Below are 21145 nucleotides of genomic sequence, written 5' to 3' on the forward strand. Positions count from 1 at the left end.
TTTGGAGGAGTAGCTTCGGTAACTTGGGTAGGAGCCAGTGAGCCACAACCAGTAAAAATGGAGAAAAGAATCATAGTGGGGTCCCATTCCCCCAAGCGTCCCTTGTATCATGCCACCAAAGCCTGAGGCAACTAAAATTAACGCTCCATGATTCGGTTCGGCAAGAAACCAATGGTCCAAGAGCTCTTTCCAAGCTGCCATCTTCCTTAACATAACATCCAACATCACCACTTTTTACTACGAGCCCGTCGCCATTGAGCCCGCCAACCAACATCTTTTTCCTCCCAAAATAAATAAATCACTTCAACCGCCAAGATGTCCGACGACGAACGCGTAACCATGCCCTTCAAGTTCGTCACTGGTAAGTCGACTCCCCTCGAATTCCCTCAGACTTTTAACATCCGTTGTGCCGAATTCTGACAGTAACTAACTAATTGACTTCCGACAGCCGGTAAGAACCCCATCTTTCCTAGATCCGCCAAAGACGACGAGACGAGACGATGCGATATGATGCGATTGAGATGATGGATTATTGCTTAACCCTTCCGATCTAACTTGCGCCTAGGTGTCGACGCTCGATTCCCCAACCAGAACCAGTCCAAGCACTGCTGGCAAAACTACGTCGATTACCACAAGTGCATCAACGCCAAGGGCGAGGACTTTGCCCCGTGCCGTCAGGTAATGCGACCATTTATAAATCTGTCGTCCTACATATCGGAACATATATACTGATGAGCCCAGTTCAAACTCGCATACCGATCTCTATGCCCGAGCTCATGGTACCAACGATGGGATGATCAGCGAGGTCAGTAATCTGTCGTCAAGCCTAAGGTACCAATGCTAATATAGTACAGAGGCTGGAAACTTCCCCGCCAAGTTGGATGCTTAAGTGCAACGCTACGGGTTTTTATAAGCACCCGTCGAATCAGCAAAGTTGGCCTTCTTCGATGTAGTATATTACCTACCTAGTTAAGACTTTAAGCCAGCCAGCAACTAAGGACTCGCTCCGAACCTCTCGTTTCTCATGCCTATGTTTATATGACTAGTTAGCAAATATTACCAGCCTTAATTCTCACCATAGGCAGGAAAGCCAAGAGTATAATCTCAGGCATGACTCCTTTATGTATAATACGGGTACCTAGGTACGTCATAAAACATAGGCAGATATTATCATGGTGAGACGACATATCTCACCCCTCTTGGTCCCCAACCGTGAAAGCCATCAAGTCGCCAAAGCCTTCTACTCATATACCGTCAAATTCTATCGCATTTACGATATAGGGCAACAGGACCCGTCAAAACCAGCATTTAGAAATACCGGCAGGAATATCATATCTCAATTTTGATCGAGATGTCTTCATAAGTAATTTACATTGGGGTGTATATTCTAGAACGCTAGACGAATGCGACTTCAAATTATTACGCGACCATACTACCAACACTCTCTACAGTGACCGTCGTTATATAAAACGCAAGTACACCATTAAGTAGGTACCTAGGTACTTTTTCGGATCCCATAGGCTTGATTTGCCCTTCTTCAGAGCTGGTGAATGCTGCTAGCTCACTATGTAAAGCAGGACAAAGAACAAGCGGAACTCTTCTTTGGGGCATTAGGAGTCTTTGGGGCGCAAATTAAGGAGATACCTCACGACGAGTACGTACTATGGAACCATACTGGCCCTTTGAGCATAGGTTAGGTATAGTTGTACGCCTTAACGCCAAGAAGATGTTTAAGGCCATCATATAAAGGAGCGCAGGCCTCAAAGGTTTATGGAACTGCCGCCCGGCGAAATAAATTATATTCAATGGCTAAGGGGGTGAGAGTGAGTATAGACTCTCCCAAGCCGACGTCGTTTCTCAAGACAAGCAGTTAGGCTTGTCTAACGGTGAGAGGTGAAGCATTTACTCGCGACTAGTACATTGCTATCATGCATTTGCGACCCCCCTCCCCCCAAACACACACACGGAACTCATTAATAATATAAGGAACTATCCTTTACTAGCTCCATAGCACACGTCGTCGAGTATATTAGACCAAGCAGCCTAGACTAACTCTAGTAAATTAGAGAATCAGCAGCATATTGCGAGGAATATCGGATCATTATATCCCGTTTAAAGTTATTCAAAGATAACAAAGATCAGGGATTACAAGCTTCGTCCTTACTTTCAAACTTAATTTGGAGTTATATATCTATTGGCCTATTTACTCCTTACTTCCTTTCTTTTTTGGATGGTTGCTTTATCTTAACGAAGCTAGTAGATAGTCCAAGTTTTACCTGCCTCTGCCTAGTTAATGCCGTATATAGTAGTATGGTATAAGGGTTTCTGAGATAAATAATGCATGTTGTGATCTTATTATTATACTAGATATAGACGGTTATCCCCAAATTGCCAGAGCCAATATCGAATGGTCAAAGCTACCTGCAATAGTGATACTAACTGTTAGAGAGGGCTCTTTTACGACCCATCGAATTTACCATTCAGCATAGTCTACCCTCTACCATGAATTATTATTGTGATCAATTAAACATGCCATGGGGATATATTAAGAATATTTAGAAGAAGCACAATTGTATTAACTAAGCTATTTAATTTTTCACATTGCCCAAACATAATAACATCAATTCAAATCAACATTACTACAGATACTACGGAAAGATACGTGCAGCCGATCCTAAAATGTTACATATTATATGTTGACGCCACATGTAGCTAAACACGGAACATATTATTATGGTCAGCTACTACTCAACTGATTCGATTGCGTATCCAGGCACATTTCTCGGCGACAAGAAAGTCTCTTCTTTATCAGGAGAATCCGAATTAATCCTTTCGGGTATAAAAACTTCCGTGTTTGTTGGGTCTGCCAGTCTTCCCATCTCCTGTTTTAGAAATTGAAGCTGTTCCTTGAGTAGGAAATCTGGAGGATCCCATTTAGGATATAGCTTTAGGTGGGACTGTCTCATATTGAATTTAGATCTTATGTTAACTAGAACGTGATAGCAGAGCCAACAGGGACCTCTGCTACATCCAATATAATTGAAATCATTCAATGTGCTACGTGATAGTAGAAACCTTAGCATTCGCATCTCGCAGTGTTGCCAGATGTTAACTAAGCCATCACGTACGTTGTAACAGCCTTTCATTTTGGCAGCTGCTTCTTCGCCGAGCATTCTCGTTTCGATAACTATTTTAGAGATTCTGTCCCAAATCAACTTACAGGCCTCTGATGTTATGGAGCCTTCGCCGAGTTGAAGGTTTATCTGTAAAGTAGCTGAGCCATTCCTGACTTTGAAATATACGATATCATACCATGCACGGGGGTAGTTTGATATAGTGTAAATTAGCTGTCGAATCTTCCATAAAGCCCTTCTACGTTTCACAGGTTTGTCGCCAGATTCCCGCCGAAATCTTTCATCCAGTATATCAAAAATATCTCCCATATACTGTGCACGGGTTTCTGCCAAGTTGAAACATAGTTGCGCGAAATCATGAAGGAATTCTATAGGTTCCTCGTTCAATACATCATTAGTCCCCAGAAGATACCAAAGTTTGTAATAGATGCTGGGAGAGCCAATAAAGAACGTTTCCAATGATTCCAAGACGTTCAATATCCCCTTTTTAGCCTTAGATAGCCCCGACGGAAGGGTATCGAATACTTTTCTTCCAATACATCTTAAAGCGCATGATAATTCATCCTTCTTTTCTCCTTCTGTGTCCCCGATACATGCTTCAAATATGGATCTTGTGATACTTCGATAACAGTTACGAAGAATACACCTCCATAAACTGCTCTGGCGGCTAAGTGTGACAGTATTTGCGGCGTCTGTAACTCTATCCATAAACCATGCTTTGATTTCTTCGGCGGGGGGAGTAAGTGTATCAATCGAGTGACGATTCTTAGAGATGTGGAGAGTGTGAATAGTATGGTCTTCATTGCTCTCCATTGCTGCCGCTACGACGCCTTCACCACCTAGCTGAGCGAATATTAAAGCAAAGGAGTCAAGGAGATTCTTCCCAAGGCGCTCCTTTTTATCATTCTCTACCTCGCCCCTTATCAAGTCTTCGATGGGCCTAGGATCCTCCCAGTCTTGAAATACTTCACAGCGCCTTTGAGATTCACGCTGTTGTAATTGTTGATAGTTGAGTACGAAAGCATTGGCATAGAATTCTTCTACAGAAACACCAGCTCTACCGAATATTGGATTGCTGTCACTTGGCATGATTTAGGCTTTATTTGTATCGATATTTTGATATGCACTTTGATGATTCGTCGAAGTGAGTACCCAGATTACACAATAGTACCAGTAAGATGGATGCGGTTTATATACTTGTCTATCACGGCCTTCTTATACACCTACAGGGTCGCTCAACTTAGATAACCTACCTAATGCTTGTATGGATTGCCTCTAGCCATCTCACGAGATGAGTCGAATCGGAGGTATCAAAGTGATACATTTGCTGGCGTTTCGTGATGACAACGCATAGCAGTAACAGGTCAACATTTCGACCGTCGTTCGAAAGAGCCTCTACTTAAATGACCACGAAGATTCTAGATGAGTATTACAGCGAATGAGGTGATGTGATGATATGGCTACTACGTATTTATGATGTGTACGTTAAACCAAACTACCTAAGACAAACCGTAAGTTACTATCAGAATTTATATAAAACAGTAAATAATCATAGCCGCGATGCGGGAGTAAGCTATGGGGGTAAGTGAGACAATATAAAAGAGGTCGTGTATTATGTCAGATTAGCAAAGTGAATGCATATGCCATTGTAACGTGGCGTGTTATGTCTTGAAGTGTGTATCGAATTTGTTTCAGAATGTTATACATCTAAACCGTCCAATATAATATCACAGTTTAAGTCCTATTCCCCCCTATTCCCCTTTGTTCGGGATTAAAGGGGGGAGGTTAAAGTTTATATGGGGCTTATATCTGATTTAAGGATACCCCCGAAAAAGGAAATCGGAGTATTTAGCGGCCCGCATTGATGATTGAACCAGGATCACCGACACTGCGGGATCCCCAAAATTTCAATGCGCCCACTTACCAAAAGTTATACCATTTTGACCTTGCGCCAGCCGAATTGAAAACTTGATAGCGAGCTGAGAAAAGCTCGCAGGACGGTTAATCAAGATGGTGAACCCGGGAAAGCGGATGCACATACTGCAAGCCGTAAGCACATACCCTCGATTATTTCTGCATCCTCCTCGAAATTGTCTGCTGCTAACACATTGATTTAGAAGGTAAAACGCATAACCAATTAAACTACAAGTCCTCACGTTCTGATGCGAATCCTTTCTAGCTACTGGCATTACGGCATGGCCCGGGAGCAGCAATATTACCACCCGAGATTACGCGGATACATATGGACTTCGCATTGAAGTGGAATGATGGACACCTTGGACCGAGGTATGCTGCTTTGCATTGCATTGCTAACCTCTACTTCGCTACCGTGACCGACTGCTTGCTAACTAGCAATTTACTTTTCCCCCGATTATAGGAAATTCTGGAAGATGTGCCTCCCACGTCTGAAATTCTGGAATCCTGCAGTACCTATGCTCGTAAACCGAACGTCAGATCAATCGGCTCCGGCCAAGATGTCTATCTACTTCCGACAAGCCGCGCTGGGCTCCGATACCCCTTCCGCTCTAACCACCAAGCTTAGTGAGCTGCCCTTAGCACGGCAACCGCACTCGAGCACGTCGAACGAGCACCCAGCACCCGAGCCCGAAGAAGGCGAGCGTGTCGTGACGATAGACATGAAAAACGTGCACTCGGACGACATCCTCAACGAATTCTTGACTAAGACGGGCGCTACTCTCGTCCACCCGACACCCGACGAGCAAGTCGAGATGCGGCAACTTGAGGAACTTCAGGAGAAAGCTGCCGTCGACAGGGCAATCATGAAGAAATACATCGACGATGTGAAGCGCGAGGAGCGCATACTGGCTATAGCTCGCCAAGAAGCCGATGCTATCAAGATGGCCAACGATTAAGATAACGGGGACCACTAATTTCTCTCTCCCCCCCTGTCTTCTTTATGTACCTCTCTATTTTAGGCCGGAGAAAAAATTTTCTGCCCCAATAAAAAGAGATGGTCGATTTATAAAGCTGGCCGAGAGCAGCTACTACAACAACAACAACAACAACAAACCTTTCGAGAGAACCTCTTCTTACGTTCGACTCGTCGCTCTACCTGTACCAAGATGTGTATCATACGCAATGATGCTAGGCGCATTAAACCTCAGGGGATATATATGTATATCGAGAAAAGGAAGTATATACCGCGCCTCTGCAAGAAGGCGGGCGTTCATGAAGGGACGCCTGCCTACCTTACCTATCAGGTACTGACTGAATGAATAAAAATACCAATCAGAAGAAATGCGTAGTCTTTTCTCTCTCTCTCTCTCTCTCTCTCTCTTTCTTCTGCTTCTCTTTCTATACCTCAGTTTCCACCATTACAAACTCCTTGCATACACTCTGAGATATCTGCCCTGATCCCCATGGCTTATCTCAATTTTGCGTCAAGGAAGATCGATTATGACCACATCCTATTCCCCGTGACCTCCTTTGCACTAAAGGTACATGGTTTATCTTGTTGGCCTACACTTTTACTAGAAACCTGGAATTGCTTGAAAGCATAGGTACCTAGTTACCAGTTTAGTCTTCGAAATAATTTGTGATTATGTCTTCGATTATCCTTTAGATCTGCGCAACTATATTTCTTACCGTCTTGGGATATGTAACATGATGCTCGTATCAGAATTGACTTGGTTAAATCATGTCTTAATGATATTAATGGCCATCAAACCCCTCGTAGAAAACACCATTCATAGCATCGAATGATGTAAGAGTATATCTTAATTACTACATGTACGATTTCGTGTCTCATGCTATAAATCTAATCTGGGTTAAGTACAGTATACAATATTAAAACACCCTCGAAACCCATCTCCTTTCAAGGTCCTTCATAACTCAAACTACCACCCCCAACTCCACCATCCATCCATCCTCATACACACCCACACCCTCTCCCAATAACAAAAGAAAATAAACCATCCAACCAACCAACCAACCAACCAAACCCTCTACACCTCCGTCTCAACATCCGGCTGCCGCCCACTCAACGCCCCCATCCTCGTAACCCTCCTAACCGCAAACTTAGCCTCGTCCTTGGCAAACTGCGCATTGCGCAACGGCCGCCACTGCATCAGCCCCCGGTGCTGCCGATGCAGATCCCGGCTCCGGTCCCGGTACTCCTTGTACTGGGTAATCGGGTTCTGACTGCTGCGGCTGCGCCCTGATTCCGTCGTGCTCTGGCTTGCCGTGCTGTTGCTGGTGCTGGTGCTGGTGCTGGGTCGGCCGGGTATGTCGTCGCTTGCGCGGGGGGGCGCGGTGGTGGCGTCTTGTACGCCTAGGTCGGTTTCGCCGCGGCGGAGATCGGCGGAGGCGATGGGGTTGGTGTTGGTGGAGAGGGGCATGGGGGTTGGTTCGTCGGTCGTGTCGGGGATGTCGAGCTTGTCTGGCGTGTCTGCTATGTCCTCCGAGGTCGCGTCGGTTTCGTATTCCGTCTCCTCGCGGCCCTCGCCACCGGTCATTATGGCCGCGGGATCCTGGCCGAAAGCACCTGTCCAATCTGTGCCGTCTCTCGCGAGCCACTTCCTTCTGTCTTCTTCAGAGACCGTGGCGAGGACATCACGGTCTTTGGTTAGGGAGTCCTCGTGCAGTTTCTGGACGGCGGGGGGTAGTTCTTTGGTGACTTCCTCCTGGCGCACGCCCTCCGCGAAGCAGGCTTCCCAGGTCTCGATGGTTTCGCGGGAGTCGTTGTCGCTGATGAAACGGAGATGGTCGCGGTCCGTGCCGGCCTTGAAGCGCCCGCGGAATCGCAGCCGTCCGACCTCTTCGATCATGATGTCGGGGATTGAGTGGAAGTTCTCCTGCGTGATGTAGTTTTGCGATAGCCGCGTTGCGTTGTTGCACCTCCAGACGGGAAGATCGAAGTCCGTATCGTCGTTGTCGACGAGCTCTGGTAGCCATACCGCTGCGAAATATTCCACGCTCCGCTTTCCAAGTAAGTGGAATTCGAAAAACACAGGTGATCGGTAGCGGTATCGGACGGGAAGACGAGGGCGTGTGTTATTGTCCACGCCGCTGATATTCCAGTCTACAATATCGCCTTCGGCAGAGCATTGCTCGCGCTTGACGGTTGCAGAACTGCCTCCTGTCCTGAGCTTCAGCTTTATCTTACCCTTGCCCGAACCCGTAAAGGTCGAAGTGATCTTGTCCGAAGTGAACTCGAATGTGCCGACATCCCAGCCTAGCTGTGAAGGTGGAAGCTTCAGTTCGATAGATCGGAATAGTAGGGAGATGCGAATTCTTCCGTATCCAATTCCGCCGTCCAAGGGGTACCATCGAGTAACCTGGTTCTTAATATCAGCATTCAATCCAAAGGGGAATGATAGGAAACGCGCTCGACCTACCTGGCTACTAGTCTGCATAAGGTCAGTGATCTTCAAAGGAACGACACCAATGATAGGATCGTGCTGCCTATTACGCGAGTCACGAACCGTAACCGTGAGAATGGCAGACCTCCAATCCCGAACGAAACGCTCGGTACCGGCGTTGAAGATGGGCTTCGAGGAGACCACCTTCGTGCGAGTCTTGTAGACCTGCGCGACATTAGCAGCAGCATAGTTGGCGCCGACTGGAAAACCTACCAGTTCGTCATTGAGCAAGATGGTGCAATAAGCACTCGGCAGCTTCTTGCTAGATTCCTCCTTAATCTCGCCGGCATCACGAGCGGGTTCGTACTCCCGCCCTCCCTTTCGCTTTCCGCCTTCCGAGCCCTTTACGTTGGCTAGCTCAAGGTTAACGATTTGGTGGACGACAACGCTGAGAATACCAGAGGGCCAGAGTGGATCCGGAGGCGTATGCACAACAGCGTCTTCCTCGTCGTTCTGGATGGCGCCCTTGTCGTCTTGTAATTCCTTGTTGTCTCGGATCTCCTGCGGTAAGGTGATGTCCTTGCCGTCCGTTCGCAGACCGGCGCGGAATCGCGTCTTGGCAAAGTAGCCCACTTCCCAGTGTAGCTCACCCGGCATGCTGCTTTCGGCCTTGACGCCGCGCAGCTTAGAGACTTGCTGGTACATCTTGCCGGGGTGCTGGATTAGCTTCTGCAGCGAAAGCTCGACCTTGCCGACAACATCATCGGCGCTCGAGCGGTCACTGTCCCAAAGCTCCATGGATAGCTGCTCATCCGCCTTGATGAGGTCAGGGGTTACGGCAAGGGCGCAACTCTCTTCGAATACGGGATTGAGATCGTCCTGAATAACGCGAGTGCAGTACATAGGCTTGCCGAACTTGGAGAAGCTGACAGTGATATAGGGGTCAGAGCCGCCGCCCTCGGAGCCTCGGCGGTCTTGCTTCGATAGACCAACAGCCTTGTGGATGCGTATGAAGAGTATGCCCAAAGCCTGAGTTTCCTTCTGGATGTCGTCTCCCGATAGCATCTTGCCAAGGTCGAGCGTCAGGGACTTCGGCGCGACATACATGCTAGCGGCAGCTTTGATGGCCCAGTTGACGAAGTTAGAGATCACCGGTAGGTTGAGGATGTTGACTCCTCGCTCGATCATCGGGGTACAACTAGCTTCTACCTTGGGAATTCCCATGAGCGTCATAGTAACTGCTTTTAGGAATGGCGGCTCGGGGGTCATCTGGAGTCTTAGTCGCACGGTTCCCACCAATCCGGTCAATTCAACCCCTAAACACGGTCAGCGATTGAATCAGACTTGAATAACACGGCGACTTACAAATCGGTAAAGGAATGCCGAATAACCCCTTGATACCAAGATAAAATACCAACTGCATGCCCATATTCTGAGCATTTACCGAAACAGCGCCTTTCGTAGGCTTCGCATGGTAAGCAAAGGAGGCTTCCAAATTGTAATAGTCGCCACCCTCTTCATCAGCTGCGAGTTCCTGTGGATCCTTGGTCTTTTCGTTCTCCTTGTGCATCTCGTCCTTGATCTCCTTCATGTGACTGTCGGGAAGAGCCCGCAGACTGAGGATCCGGATGGGGTTGTTACCCTGGTTGATATCGGCCACTTTGACGTTCTCAATGATTCCTGGGACGGAAGCTTGCATGACATCCTGCTTCTGTTAATATCCCCTTTTGTTTCAGATGTATGAATAAGACTTACCTCGAGGGTGTCGGCCACCGCGGAGAACATATCAGGGTTAATTAGACCCCAGACGATGCCGAGGAAGGTGTTCATCCACTCGACAGACTCGGGAATCAGGTTAGCAACGGCCGTCTCGCCGCGCTTCTGCTCGCTCGACCATTCGATGTCCCGGCCTCGCTTAACCAAATCTTTCATCCATAGGAAAACACCAGAAGCCACACAGATGGCCAAGGGTATCAGACCCAGTAGTCTGCCTCCAAAGAACTTGCCCACGAAAATGATGCCGAGGAAGACACCGATGCATAAGAGTGTCGCCCGTTGCTCGATAATGGCGAACATTGGCTCATAGCTTACCGACGGCGTCGGGTGGAAGAGGATATTCGTCTTCTCACCATGGATCGGCACATCTGAAGTAGCCCCTGTAGCTACCGGGTCTGGTGGTGCTGTTATATCCTGTGCTTTCCTGTATTCCTCCCCTGTCTGTGCCGCGTCTGTCTTTACCGTGGTATCCTTCCCCAGATTTGCATTTGGTACTGACAGCTAACATGATATTAGTTACGTTGTTAGTGTTTTCTTCCTAGCTTATACGACTTACGCGAGGATCCTGTACGGCCTTCATGAAATGAGGATTGACGTCGTCGATAGTGACTTTGTTGCCCGTAACGGGATCCGTAACCACTCTTCCCTTACCCCTATACTGTTCAAGATCGTTCTCATGTTCCTGGATATCTCCATTTTTCCCGTTCGTTTTTTTAAGTTGAGCGTCGATCTTCGCATCCCGTTCCTTCTTGTCCTTGTCGAGAGAAGCGACGAATTCTTTTATGTTAGGGACTCTGTTAAGCCCTGAGTAGTGGCCACCTGGGATGTGGTGCTGCTGTTCGGAAGCCATAATGTGGTACCTATTATAGAAATGGGAAAGTTCTATGATGCATGGGATAGCTTGGTATAATAATAATAATAATAATAACAATATAGATAACTATAGGAAATATAGGAAGGAGATGCCCTCCACCCGTCGCTTATCAAACTACTACCTAGAGAGCAGCAAGAAAAATGGAAAACTAGAAATATCAAGGAGTCAATGTTGAAGATGGGGATAGAGATCTCGGTTAGATATGTTAATGTTATTAAATTACATAGGTAGCTACAGCTACTAAAATCCAAAGCAGACTTGTCTTTAGACTGACGGGTTTACATCATTCTGCCAAACGCCTTTTCTTCTCTCCTCTTTCAGCTGTATGTAAAATGTGCAAGATTGAATCTCGCAGTGCGGGAGTCGGGAGTGTATGACGTCGGTGGATGGAGCTAAAGTCTTTGTACTTTGTATAGTTACCCAGTTAAGCTTGGATGCCCCACTCCGGTCTAGCCCGTTGCAGCCGTATTGGCCTGAATGTCATAAGGTTTCTTGGCGATGCGAACCACCGGACTGGGACGAGTCCATGTTACTTGTTTCGATTATTTGTTTCTATTATATATCCTGCTTGATCGTCAAGGCCCGTGTTACCTACCTACTCTATCATCAAGCTTGTTTTTATGGCAGGTACCTAGGTATCTAGGTAGCTATCATAATGCACTTATACATAAATAACGGGGGGTTCTAAACGACTTACTTTTTCAAGCCTGTGTTACTATACACAGTATATAAAAGACCCGAGTTACCTGCTAGTTCCCGGCATAGCCCGGTACAAAAAACAAACGCCATTTATCTAATAATTACTGCCTCTGTCTCACCTCTACGTATGACATATGTACATAGCCGATCAGCTAAAATAACAACACTATTAAAATAGCCAAGGTAAACAAACAGATAAGCGAACGAAAACCATGGCGCGCCCTTTGCAACGTGGGCGGGGTGGGGAGCAGCACTGACAAGATCTACATCAAGGGTTAAGACAGGGCTTGCGTCATAGGCCTACAACACAATCAAGCTTGATACATGCTTCCCAAATCATATCTTGCTGCTTCGGATTTTCAGTGCCGTGGCTTCGCAAGCTGTTCCCAACCAGGGATTGACCTACACTAGACTCGGAAATGCGGCTCCCAAGGATTACTTTTGATATGATGACATCTACACTTCAACAGTCTACCAACGATCCATAACACATCAAGATAAAGCGTCATGTAATTCAAGTTAAATCATATTCAGATATTCATATTCAGATATTCATATTCAGATATTCATATTCAGATATTCATATTCAGATATTCATATTCAGATATTCATATTCAGATATTCATATTCGTATTCTCATGTCACCAACCATTTTGCTATGCCAAACCGTGAAATACACAATGCCATGGTATCGAAAAACGCCCATGCTGATTCAATCAGGCCACCCGATGCGCTCGTATTCCTTGCGGTATGCGTTTAATCCTCTCCATCCCCCTATATTGTAGTTCCAGCCATACCGGTCCTCTGGTTAGGACTTGCCTATAACCAATCTTCAAAAACTATCCTAATGTTTTTTTTTGTCCTCGTGGATTATGACTGCTCGTTGCTCACCAAATCAGGCGGTATTGGCGTATCCCTCCTATTTTCCGCCTCGGGATTGACTAGGTCTACAGCCCCAAGGTGTTCTATTTTCGGTAAGGTCGTATTGAGCATAGCCACCGTTGGCGTCTTTGTTTCCGACTCGATATCGGGAGGCGTAGTAGCTCTGCTCGACGATATACTACTCGCATCGGACATCTCGACATCCATCCCATCCCTTGCTAGGTCTGAACTTGATTCTGTAGACTCAAAGCTAATTTGAACCGCTGTTATTGGTTCCGACGTAGTTGCTTTCGTATGTCTAGCCTCAGGTACAGATAGAGATAGTGGCGCCGAGGACCTAGGGGCGGATGCTTCTGCGACAGCCTTAAGAGCCGCTATAGCACCGCTCTCATTCTCCTCGTCATCCTGGCCAATAGTCCAAACCCACTTTCGCCTCTTCTCCTTTCTCTTGCGCTTACGGATTCCGTCTGGTCTTGGGGAGTGAATCGGCGTCTCCGTGCCTAATCCCGTCATACGCCTTCGCATTTCCTCAAAAGGCCCAGGTGTCTCCCCGCCATCACGTGTTTCATCCCCTGTATATGCCATTGCAAGATCAAGTATCATGTCGGAGTCCTCCGCAGCTGGCGAAGGCGTATAAGGAGATGCATCGTCCGCAAGGAGTTCGACATGGGACTTAATGTACTTCTCGGTCGTAATAGTCTGTGTCAGCGGAGATACATATCCGACGTGCCTGGCCGCCTTTTCCTGCAGCCGACGGGACTGCCTCCGCTGGGATATAGGTGATATGGCACTTAGAGGCGGCAAAGGTGAGTTGCGTAATATGCTATGAAGAGATTTATCGCGGCTATATGGCGCTTTTGCAGGAGATGCAAAGGGTGCATAAATCACTCGACGCCGGGTTTGGGCGGGAGAATATAGGAGTTCCTGTTTATTCGCCTCGGTGGGTGCGAATGTGTAATTATTAGATGACTCGACGGCTCCAGCAGACAACGGAGGGGTTGACGTCATGGTACTTGGAAAGACCACGTCCATCTGATGAGCGGGTGAGACAGGATTAGCAGACAGAGGAGTGTCCGGCAACGCTGCGGTGTAAGGTGTCTCTGCACTCGGCTTGTGAGCCCTAAGAGATTCGGGGTCGGTTTGAAGCTTTAATGGTTGAAGAAGATTGATAGCTGTTAAAGGAGTCGACTGGGTCGGTGTTGACCTTTCAATAGCAGTAACGTATAAGTTGGTGAGAGTATTGAAAGCCGTCGGTGATTTAGGGTTAATATTAGGTAAGGTGGCTTTCGACCTGCTGGGTCCTGGAGATGGTTTGGTTTGAAGAGATAATCTGGGTCTCTTGGATGACTCGGTACCTGCCATGGCGATGATGGTTTTACGAACTAAGTTCGTCCAGATTTAACCTCTGTAAAATCCACGAACGACGATACGGGAATATATGGAAAGGCCGTTGAGTATACCACTTTGTCTGGGCTGCTAGCAGACGAGGGCTTCCAAGCAACCTCCTACCAACCGGGGTGTATTGAAAGCAATAAGTGTAAACTCAACGTAAGATAAACGCCGGTAGAGGGGGTACGGCGGCTATAAAATACCCCTTGGCTTCAAGAGACTGATGGGTCCAACAACGTGGGAATGGAGGGTCGGTTTAGCCAGTAAACCGCTCAGGAATAGAACTAATGCAAAATGCAGTGTGAAGCAACAATACCCCGGAAGCGAGAAGGGGGTGAAAGAAGAAATTGCGGAAGCGGTATAGACAACTATAGGATCTCAGGGCAGTGTGATCAGTGAAACTAGACGGTAAACGGAACATGGAGTTAACCACTCGCAGGTCGACTGCGACAGTAAAATGCAGTCACCTCTACGTCTGGATCTTTGGTTGGCTATAAAAAGTGACGAGGACTTAAGAAGGGAGGGATGACTGAAGACGCAAGCGCCGACGTATCCCTGCTTCCTGCGCGATCCTAGCTAAGTATAGCCAATGGTGAAGATGGCGAGGTCGGCTAATGGGCCACATCGCGTATACGATTGCCGCCTCTGGCTTCTTCTGGCGCCTATTCCTTTCTATCTGTCTATGTATGTCGACAGCGATGCTTTTCCCCGCATCTCGGAGTAAACGTTGTTTCGCAGATAGTTGAATTAGTTAGAACCTGCTAAAGCGGTGAAAGTAAAACACGCAGCTTGGGGAGATCCGATAGACCCAGTAGACCCAATAGTATATTGGATACTTAGTCTAGCCGACTTTGTCCACATATATTCTGAGAAGAGCAGGTGACTATACATTGGGCTCAGAGGATCCTACCCTTTTACAGCAGAATTTGTTGGTCCTTGCCAATCTCCTGATTGCATAAGCCACGTTCCCACGAACCCATCGGTGCGGGTAGAAATAATAATAGTAAACTCCCCCGGAGAATAGAAAGAAAGATGGAACTCGGTCGGGGAATGATGGGCATGCTCTCGGCACTTTTCCATCTCGGAACAATCTGGTTGTAACGCTGGAGCGGGTGGTCTGTGCCGTTCCGCTAACCAACCTAGAAGGAGATCCCCAGGAGATCTCAAATCCTAGGTACCTATATTAAGAAACCAAGTTGTTTTAAAACATGTATAATCTCTCTTGGGAAGTTCTTTACTTCTCAAGTCGCAGAAACATTGTTTTGCCTGTCTAGATTCGGTTGCAGTACCACTATGTTTTTGCAGACTTACCACAATTAGACCAGCACCCCTTCGGCTTGTGGCTACCTAGGTACCTAGCCATATTATTAGGACTGGATAAAAAACATGGCGACGTAGGAACTTCCTATACTAGGTCTCGAAAAAGCGACGGGGAAGCCGATTTAAAATGGGCCCAGATGAAAATCCCCAAGGATGAGGGAGAAAATAGAAACAAAATAGTCAATTATGTTCTAGAATATGACGTTTAATCATTCATCGGCCATGGGGAATTGTGGATGTTGTGGATGTTGTGGGGAAGTTTGGGTATAGAATTAAAACTTTGCGTCGCAAGCTCGACTTTCTTTTTCGAGCCACATTATTAAGTAACTCGTGGCTGATGGGTGTTACCGACCTAAGATTCGCCAATAGGAACACCCCCTTTAGGCAACAAGGTGTCTTACCTAAAGTGGCTTGTTTCCTGATTGTATAATTCGACATTCAAACAACTCCATGCAACACACTCTCCATTAAGCCGAGACATACTACGAACAGACTAGTATCACTAATTGACATTCCCCGATTGCGTGGCCGGTGTCTAAAAATGGAACAAGATGAAGACAGCAGCGCTGACGTCGGGACGAGCCAAGACGATCGCCGTCAAAGCCCCTAAGAGGAACAACGACCGCGTCATTCTACACTTCGTAGGCCAATCTCAATTTTTAGATCTTATGTTCCTTCCAAGAGCTCATTCTCATTGAGTCTCATTTCAGAAACAATCCGCTAACTAAGACGCGCAGGACTACGACTGCTTCTACGCCAGCGTTCTCGAGAACGCAAACCCGGGCCTGAAGGGTCAGCCGCTAGGCGTCAAGCAGAAGAGCATCCTGGCGACGTGTAACTACGCCGCACGTGCCCATGGCGTCAAGAAGCTGATGTCCATCTCTGAGGCCCACAAGATCTGCCCGGGCCTTGTTGTCCTTAGCGGTGAGGACTTAACGCCGTTCCGTGACGCCTCTAAGAGGCTTTGGTCCTTCCTGAGGAGCCACTCTTGGAGTGATCGTGCCGAGCGTCTAGGGCTCGATGAGGTCTTCCTCGACGTCACTGATGTCATTGCGTATAACCAGGAGCTGCTGAACCGCAATGCCTTGCAAGACTCGTTCTTCCAGCTTTCTCGGCACGACCCTGAAAAGGGGTTCAGTTTTGACGCTACGCAATTCTTCGGGTGCGTGCAGCCGTCGTTCGACCCGAAGGATTTGGTGTTGATTCTAGATAATCCATCATGCGTTCGCCTATTGCTCGCATCTCACTTAGCCGGCTACTTACGCCTTAAGCTGGAGGAAGATTTCGGGTATACCTCCAGCGGTGGCATCTCAACCAACAAGACCCTTGCCAAGCTCGCCGGCAGCGTAAACAAGCCGCAGAACCAAACCACGCTCCTCAATCTCCGTGACGATGACGTCCAGGCCTTCATGGACGGACACAAGCTGCGGCAGATCCCAGGCATCGGCTCTCGTATTGCACAGTTGATCCAAGACCATGTTTTGTCCATTAAAACAACTCCAGACTCGCACGACTTAGAAATAGGAGCCAAGGTAACAGTCCGCGAAGTTCGACTGTTCCCATCCATGTCTGCAGACCTCCTAGAGCGAATCCTCGACCGTCCCGGCGCCGAGCGTGGTAGCGGGGAGAAAGTATGGAACTTCCTCCACGGCGTGGACAGCTCCGAAGTCAAGGAAGCAAGCGATGTGCCCACACAGATCAGCATTGAAGACACATACATGGCGCGGCCACTAAACACTCCCTCCGAGCTAATGAGGGAGCTAAGTGCCTTAGCTACGTCTCTCGTCCGACGAATGCGCGTCGATCTCGTCGTAGCAGATGATCCTAACCCCTCAGATCCCGCATCGCAACAAAACAGCCAGCAACATCTACGCTGGGCCGCATACCCCAAAACCCTACGCCTATCCACACGCGCGCGTCCAAAACCCAACGGCACCTCGACCCCCACGCCCGAGATCTTCAGCCGCAACTCCCGCAGTCAACCTCTCCCGCGCTTCGCACTGAACCTCAAAGACGCGAGCGTCGAGGCCGTAGCCGAGCGCTTGGCCTCCGAAGCCCTCCTCCCGTTATTCCGACGCCTGCACCCGGAGCGACAAGGGTGGAATCTAGCCCTGATCAACGTGTGCGTGGCGAACATGGTGATGGTAGCGGGACCCGGCGAAACGGGGAATGGTGCGGGCGCAGGAACGGCGCGAGATATCGGGCGCATGTTCCGCACGCAGGAGGATAAGCTGCGGGAGTGGACTGTTTACGATACTACACCCGTAGCGCCTGTTCTCAATACCGCGTCTCCCTCCGAGGATATCGTGCATACTGTCGAGAGCATCCCCCAGAGTGAAGAGAAAGATACCCTAGACGCTATGGATGGATTAGTAGAAGCATCCGACCCGGCGGCGGTCTTATTAGACTCGGACGTAGACGCATGGGAGGACTCGGACGGGGATGAGTCCGAGAGATGTCATCTCTGCGGCCACAGCATTCCAACATTTGCAATATCGGCGCACGAGAGGTTCCATAGCATCGGGGACTGATATATATATAGGCTAATCATCAGCGTTTGATCTTAATTTCATCTACTACTAATTAGATAGTTATCGATACCCCTTTTTGAACTGAACAAGATACCCCAACACACGAAGCCGCCCCTACTCCTATATTCTTCGTTCTCCCCCTCTCTAAAGTAATATAATAAACGTACATACATATATATCCATCCACAACATATCGAACGTAGCAATTAGTGTTGAAATTTGCCAGGCAGTAGTAGTAAGAGGTATATATATATATGCAAATCGGCCGTGAACCTCATAGCTTCATATTGTCTTTCCTACGCCCTTTCTCACGAAACAAGGCAAAAACCCGCCTGCAAAAAAGATACAGTCTCTGTAGTCCACACCTATGTAACAACTCCGGAGGTATCAATAAAAACAATCGAAGGGATGCACCTGAACAAAGTTCGAATCAAAAATCAAAATACCACCAGAACCGCGGTCAACCCCCCTAGAAAGACTTTTCTCATCGCCCGGCTTGCTACGACCCGAAACAAAAGACCCGGCCAAGTTAAACTCCGGCACAATAAAAAAGATCGCGAGCTCACTGAATTCGCAATTACCCCGGCGGCTTGACCTCTGGCGCACTTACGAAAACACGACAGGGGAATCGGCCACAGACGGAATTATAATCGCTCCAACTCCTCGTTGCCTTTCAATAGAGCTTCGAGCCATTCTCCCGCTATAGAGAGCATAGTACTCTTGCTATAACCGCCTCCCCGAAGATTTGGAACAATCTCGCTCAGATCGTCGAATCCTTCTTTTATTGCACCTCTTCTTTTTTGTTCACTCTTGATATGGTTTTCTCTCTTCTGAGCATCCGTAAGATTTTCTCGTGCCGCCTTCCCTGCGCTTATAGTAGACTTCCTCCGCTTGCCGGGCGTCTCTTGGCCTGTCAAAGATGCATCTGGAGTTCCTCTTAGGTCTGCTTTCGATTTACGCTTCCTTGCCACGGATCTCGGCGGTATAGACGATAAATCTTCGGCCTCTTCCTCAGTTTCTTCCTTTGCCTTGCTCTTGCTCTTACGTCGCTTCGCGGGTGGACCTTCTCTGTCAAGCTCTTCTTTAACGTGACCATTCGTATTACCATCACGCAAAGGATTGGACGAACTTTCCCCGTTACCTACAGGAGTTGGAGGTCTAGTCGTCGCTGCACTTTCACTAATCGAGAGAATCTTCAAAACACCCATTCGCTTCTGTTCAAGCAGCTCACTGGATTCATGCTCGGGCGGAATGTAGCCTTGGGCTCTAGCAAAGCTCGAGTCGGAACCCCACTGTAGCTCGGGTGGCTCCATTGGTCGTTGGCTTGGTAGTCCCTGAGAGGTTCCGAACATCATATCCGTAAATAGCAGATCGGCCTCGCCAGATGGAGCGTGCCTAGACCGAATGGAACTGTTCCGTTCGGGGCCAACGTGGGTTCGAAGCGATTGTCTTACTTGATCGACGGCGGTTCCATGTTGGGAGGGTACAATAGGTATGCGATTTATGCCATTGGCACCGGACGGATACCCATTCTGGTGGCCATGATGAAGGGACGTTAAGACAGCGGCCACATCGACGTGGGTATTCTGCTCGATCGGTGTATGGGGAGCTGGCGTGCTGTGATGTTGATGCTGAAGTTGTAGAGGCGGTTGTGGCGGAGGTGGTATTGGCGGTTGCATGATATTTTGGCCAAAAGTAAACACGTCTTGATATGTAGTTGCGGGCATTCCGTTCATGGAAGAAGCTGACGGCTGCTGCGGTTGCTGCCCGAAGGACGTCGTATGACCTAGGAAAGCTGGTGGAAGTTGGCTTATCCACTGATCACTGAAGTTGAGTCCTTCGCCGTACGACGTGGGAAACTGGTTGGACGTCATATCCTCGAAAAAATTATTCAATAGTCTAGAGTCGTCGTTGCTGAGCAAAGGATCTCCCGGGGGAGGCGTAGGGGCTCTAAGAAATAGGAAGTCTTCGGAAACATGATCTATGGAGGAATTAGTTTGCTGATAACGGGTCGTAGGTAAAAACTGCGAGGGACGTACAGCCAAATGGCGCATTGCCGTCAGGCGGTTGCGAAGAACCCATTTTGGGACGTTGTATACACGCGGCGCTCATGGGTGCTTCTGGTCGGTTTGGCCGTGAAATTATAGGTATGCAAATACGTTCAGATCAAATCAGAGTTTGGAGCTTGGAGCTTGAAGCGGGAGGCGGGAGGCGGAAGGCGGAAGTCGTGTTTCGTTCTATGTTCTAGTAGTAGTGTACTCGTGAGGGATTCGTGATGGTCGCATAGAAGTTTACGAAGTAGGCGTGGTGCGGACGTCGTAACTTCATAGGCACACGTGATATATAGAGAGAGGGAGGGTCTGTAAGATAAGTATAATTCGTAGAATACAATATGTATCAGAGCGGGGAGGATCGGCTTGGTATATGGAGTAGTTATGGGTATAATTAATCGTCGTTATAACAAAGTGTAGTTCAACGTCGCGACAAGGCTGTTCGGCTGCAAGGCAGATCAACGGTCAAAAGAGATTCGAATAGTAGTGGAGTCGTCAAAGAAATCAATCAATCATGTACATGGTCGGGCTGGAATTATTTATGGTGGCCCCTCAAGTCCTAGTCCTCAAGTGTAAGGGCGGAGGATGAAGTCGACATCGACTAAACTAGAAGAATAGTATCTCCAGCCGTCGAGTCGTTCAAGCTTTTGGGATGATCGACAATGCTCCATGGATCATGGATACCTAAAGGTGGTAAAAGGTAGGTAGGTATTGTATGTGGAGAGTGGCAGAGTTGGTAGATGTAGCTGTGGATGTTAGATGTAGCTGATGCGGCCAATTGGCTTTTGATGACAATCTAGCAAGTCGATGGCTCGGCCGGTCGCTTAGTTCCGCTTAAAGGGTGGTGTAACAATTCAAAAAGTATACCTACCTTGTACTTGGACGTGCAGTAATTGGACAATAATTGGACGAAAGGGAAAAGAATGACTAGCAGGAAGTATTCGGAGTTGGCCACTATTCGCTGGAGAAAACCGAGTAACTAATCGATTAGGGAAACCACCATCACCATCCTTTACTCCGCAAAGAAGTACCTACTAGTGTATGTAGCAAGCATCAAGTAACGAGTAGGAACGAGTTTAACAAGCCACCTTTTTTTCTTTAATGTTTTTTTTTCTCTTGCCTTTTTCTTTTCTTCCACACTAGACTAATACCTATAAGGCATGACATC

At 47.8% G+C, this 21145-nt stretch overlaps 7 protein-coding genes across 7 annotated transcripts; 3 read left to right on the forward strand and 4 right to left on the reverse strand.

The window, feature by feature from the left end:
* The first annotated feature begins 188 nt into the window (after positions 1-188).
* Positions 189-1297, forward strand: F5Y00DRAFT_233734 (cytochrome c oxidase polypeptide vib-like protein). The gene is given in 5 exon segments (XM_048007342.1): positions 189-361; positions 373-374; positions 565-678; positions 742-805; positions 855-1297. The coding sequence occupies 5 exon segments, from the start codon at positions 316-318 to the stop codon at positions 887-889; spliced, it is 261 nt and encodes an 86-aa protein (XP_047866084.1). The 5' UTR covers positions 189-315; the 3' UTR covers positions 890-1297.
* A 1447-nt stretch (positions 1298-2744) lies between these two features.
* F5Y00DRAFT_260888 (uncharacterized protein) lies at positions 2745-4223 on the reverse strand (the record flags this gene model as incomplete). The annotated part of the gene is made up of 2 exons (XM_048011098.1): positions 2745-2957; positions 3129-4223. 2 exons carry the CDS (start codon positions 4221-4223, stop codon positions 2745-2747), a joined length of 1308 nt encoding a protein of 435 aa, XP_047866085.1.
* Positions 4224-5049: 826 nt separating this feature from the next.
* Positions 5050-6484, forward strand: F5Y00DRAFT_233736 (CI-B8 domain-containing protein). The gene is made up of 3 exons (XM_048007343.1): positions 5050-5183; positions 5314-5420; positions 5512-6484. Exons 1-3 carry the CDS (start codon positions 5145-5147, stop codon positions 6005-6007), a joined length of 642 nt encoding a protein of 213 aa, XP_047866086.1. The 5' UTR covers positions 5050-5144; the 3' UTR covers positions 6008-6484.
* Positions 6485-7038: 554 nt separating this feature from the next.
* Positions 7039-11161, reverse strand: F5Y00DRAFT_233745 (uncharacterized protein). The gene is made up of 6 exons (XM_048007344.1): positions 10788-11161; positions 10211-10732; positions 9821-10160; positions 8729-9771; positions 8492-8680; positions 7039-8431 (listed from the first exon to the last, which is right to left on the reverse strand). The coding sequence occupies exons 1-6, from the start codon at positions 11079-11081 to the stop codon at positions 7100-7102; spliced, it is 3720 nt and encodes a 1239-aa protein (XP_047866087.1). The 5' UTR covers positions 11082-11161; the 3' UTR covers positions 7039-7099.
* Positions 11162-12272: 1111 nt separating this feature from the next.
* Positions 12273-14190, reverse strand: F5Y00DRAFT_42419 (uncharacterized protein). Its single transcript, XM_048013640.1, has one exon. It carries the CDS (start codon positions 14046-14048, stop codon positions 12675-12677), a length of 1374 nt encoding a protein of 457 aa, XP_047866088.1. The 5' UTR covers positions 14049-14190; the 3' UTR covers positions 12273-12674.
* Positions 14191-15813: 1623 nt separating this feature from the next.
* On the forward strand, positions 15814-18053 carry F5Y00DRAFT_42455 (DNA/RNA polymerase). The gene is made up of 2 exons (XM_048013641.1): positions 15814-16036; positions 16133-18053. The coding sequence occupies exons 1-2, from the start codon at positions 15947-15949 to the stop codon at positions 17924-17926; spliced, it is 1884 nt and encodes a 627-aa protein (XP_047866089.1). The 5' UTR covers positions 15814-15946; the 3' UTR covers positions 17927-18053.
* A 517-nt stretch (positions 18054-18570) lies between these two features.
* On the reverse strand, positions 18571-20008 carry F5Y00DRAFT_260893 (uncharacterized protein; the record flags this gene model as incomplete). The annotated part of the gene is made up of 2 exons (XM_048011099.1): positions 18571-19907; positions 19966-20008. 2 exons carry the CDS (start codon positions 20006-20008, stop codon positions 18571-18573), a joined length of 1380 nt encoding a protein of 459 aa, XP_047866090.1.
* Between the last annotated feature and the right edge of the window lie 1137 nt (positions 20009-21145).

This window comes from Daldinia vernicosa, assembly GCF_022497035.1.
Source record: "Daldinia vernicosa strain CBS 139.73 unplaced genomic scaffold F5Y00scaffold_16, whole genome shotgun sequence".
NCBI classification, from domain to species: Eukaryota; Fungi; Ascomycota; class Sordariomycetes; order Xylariales; family Hypoxylaceae; genus Daldinia; species Daldinia vernicosa.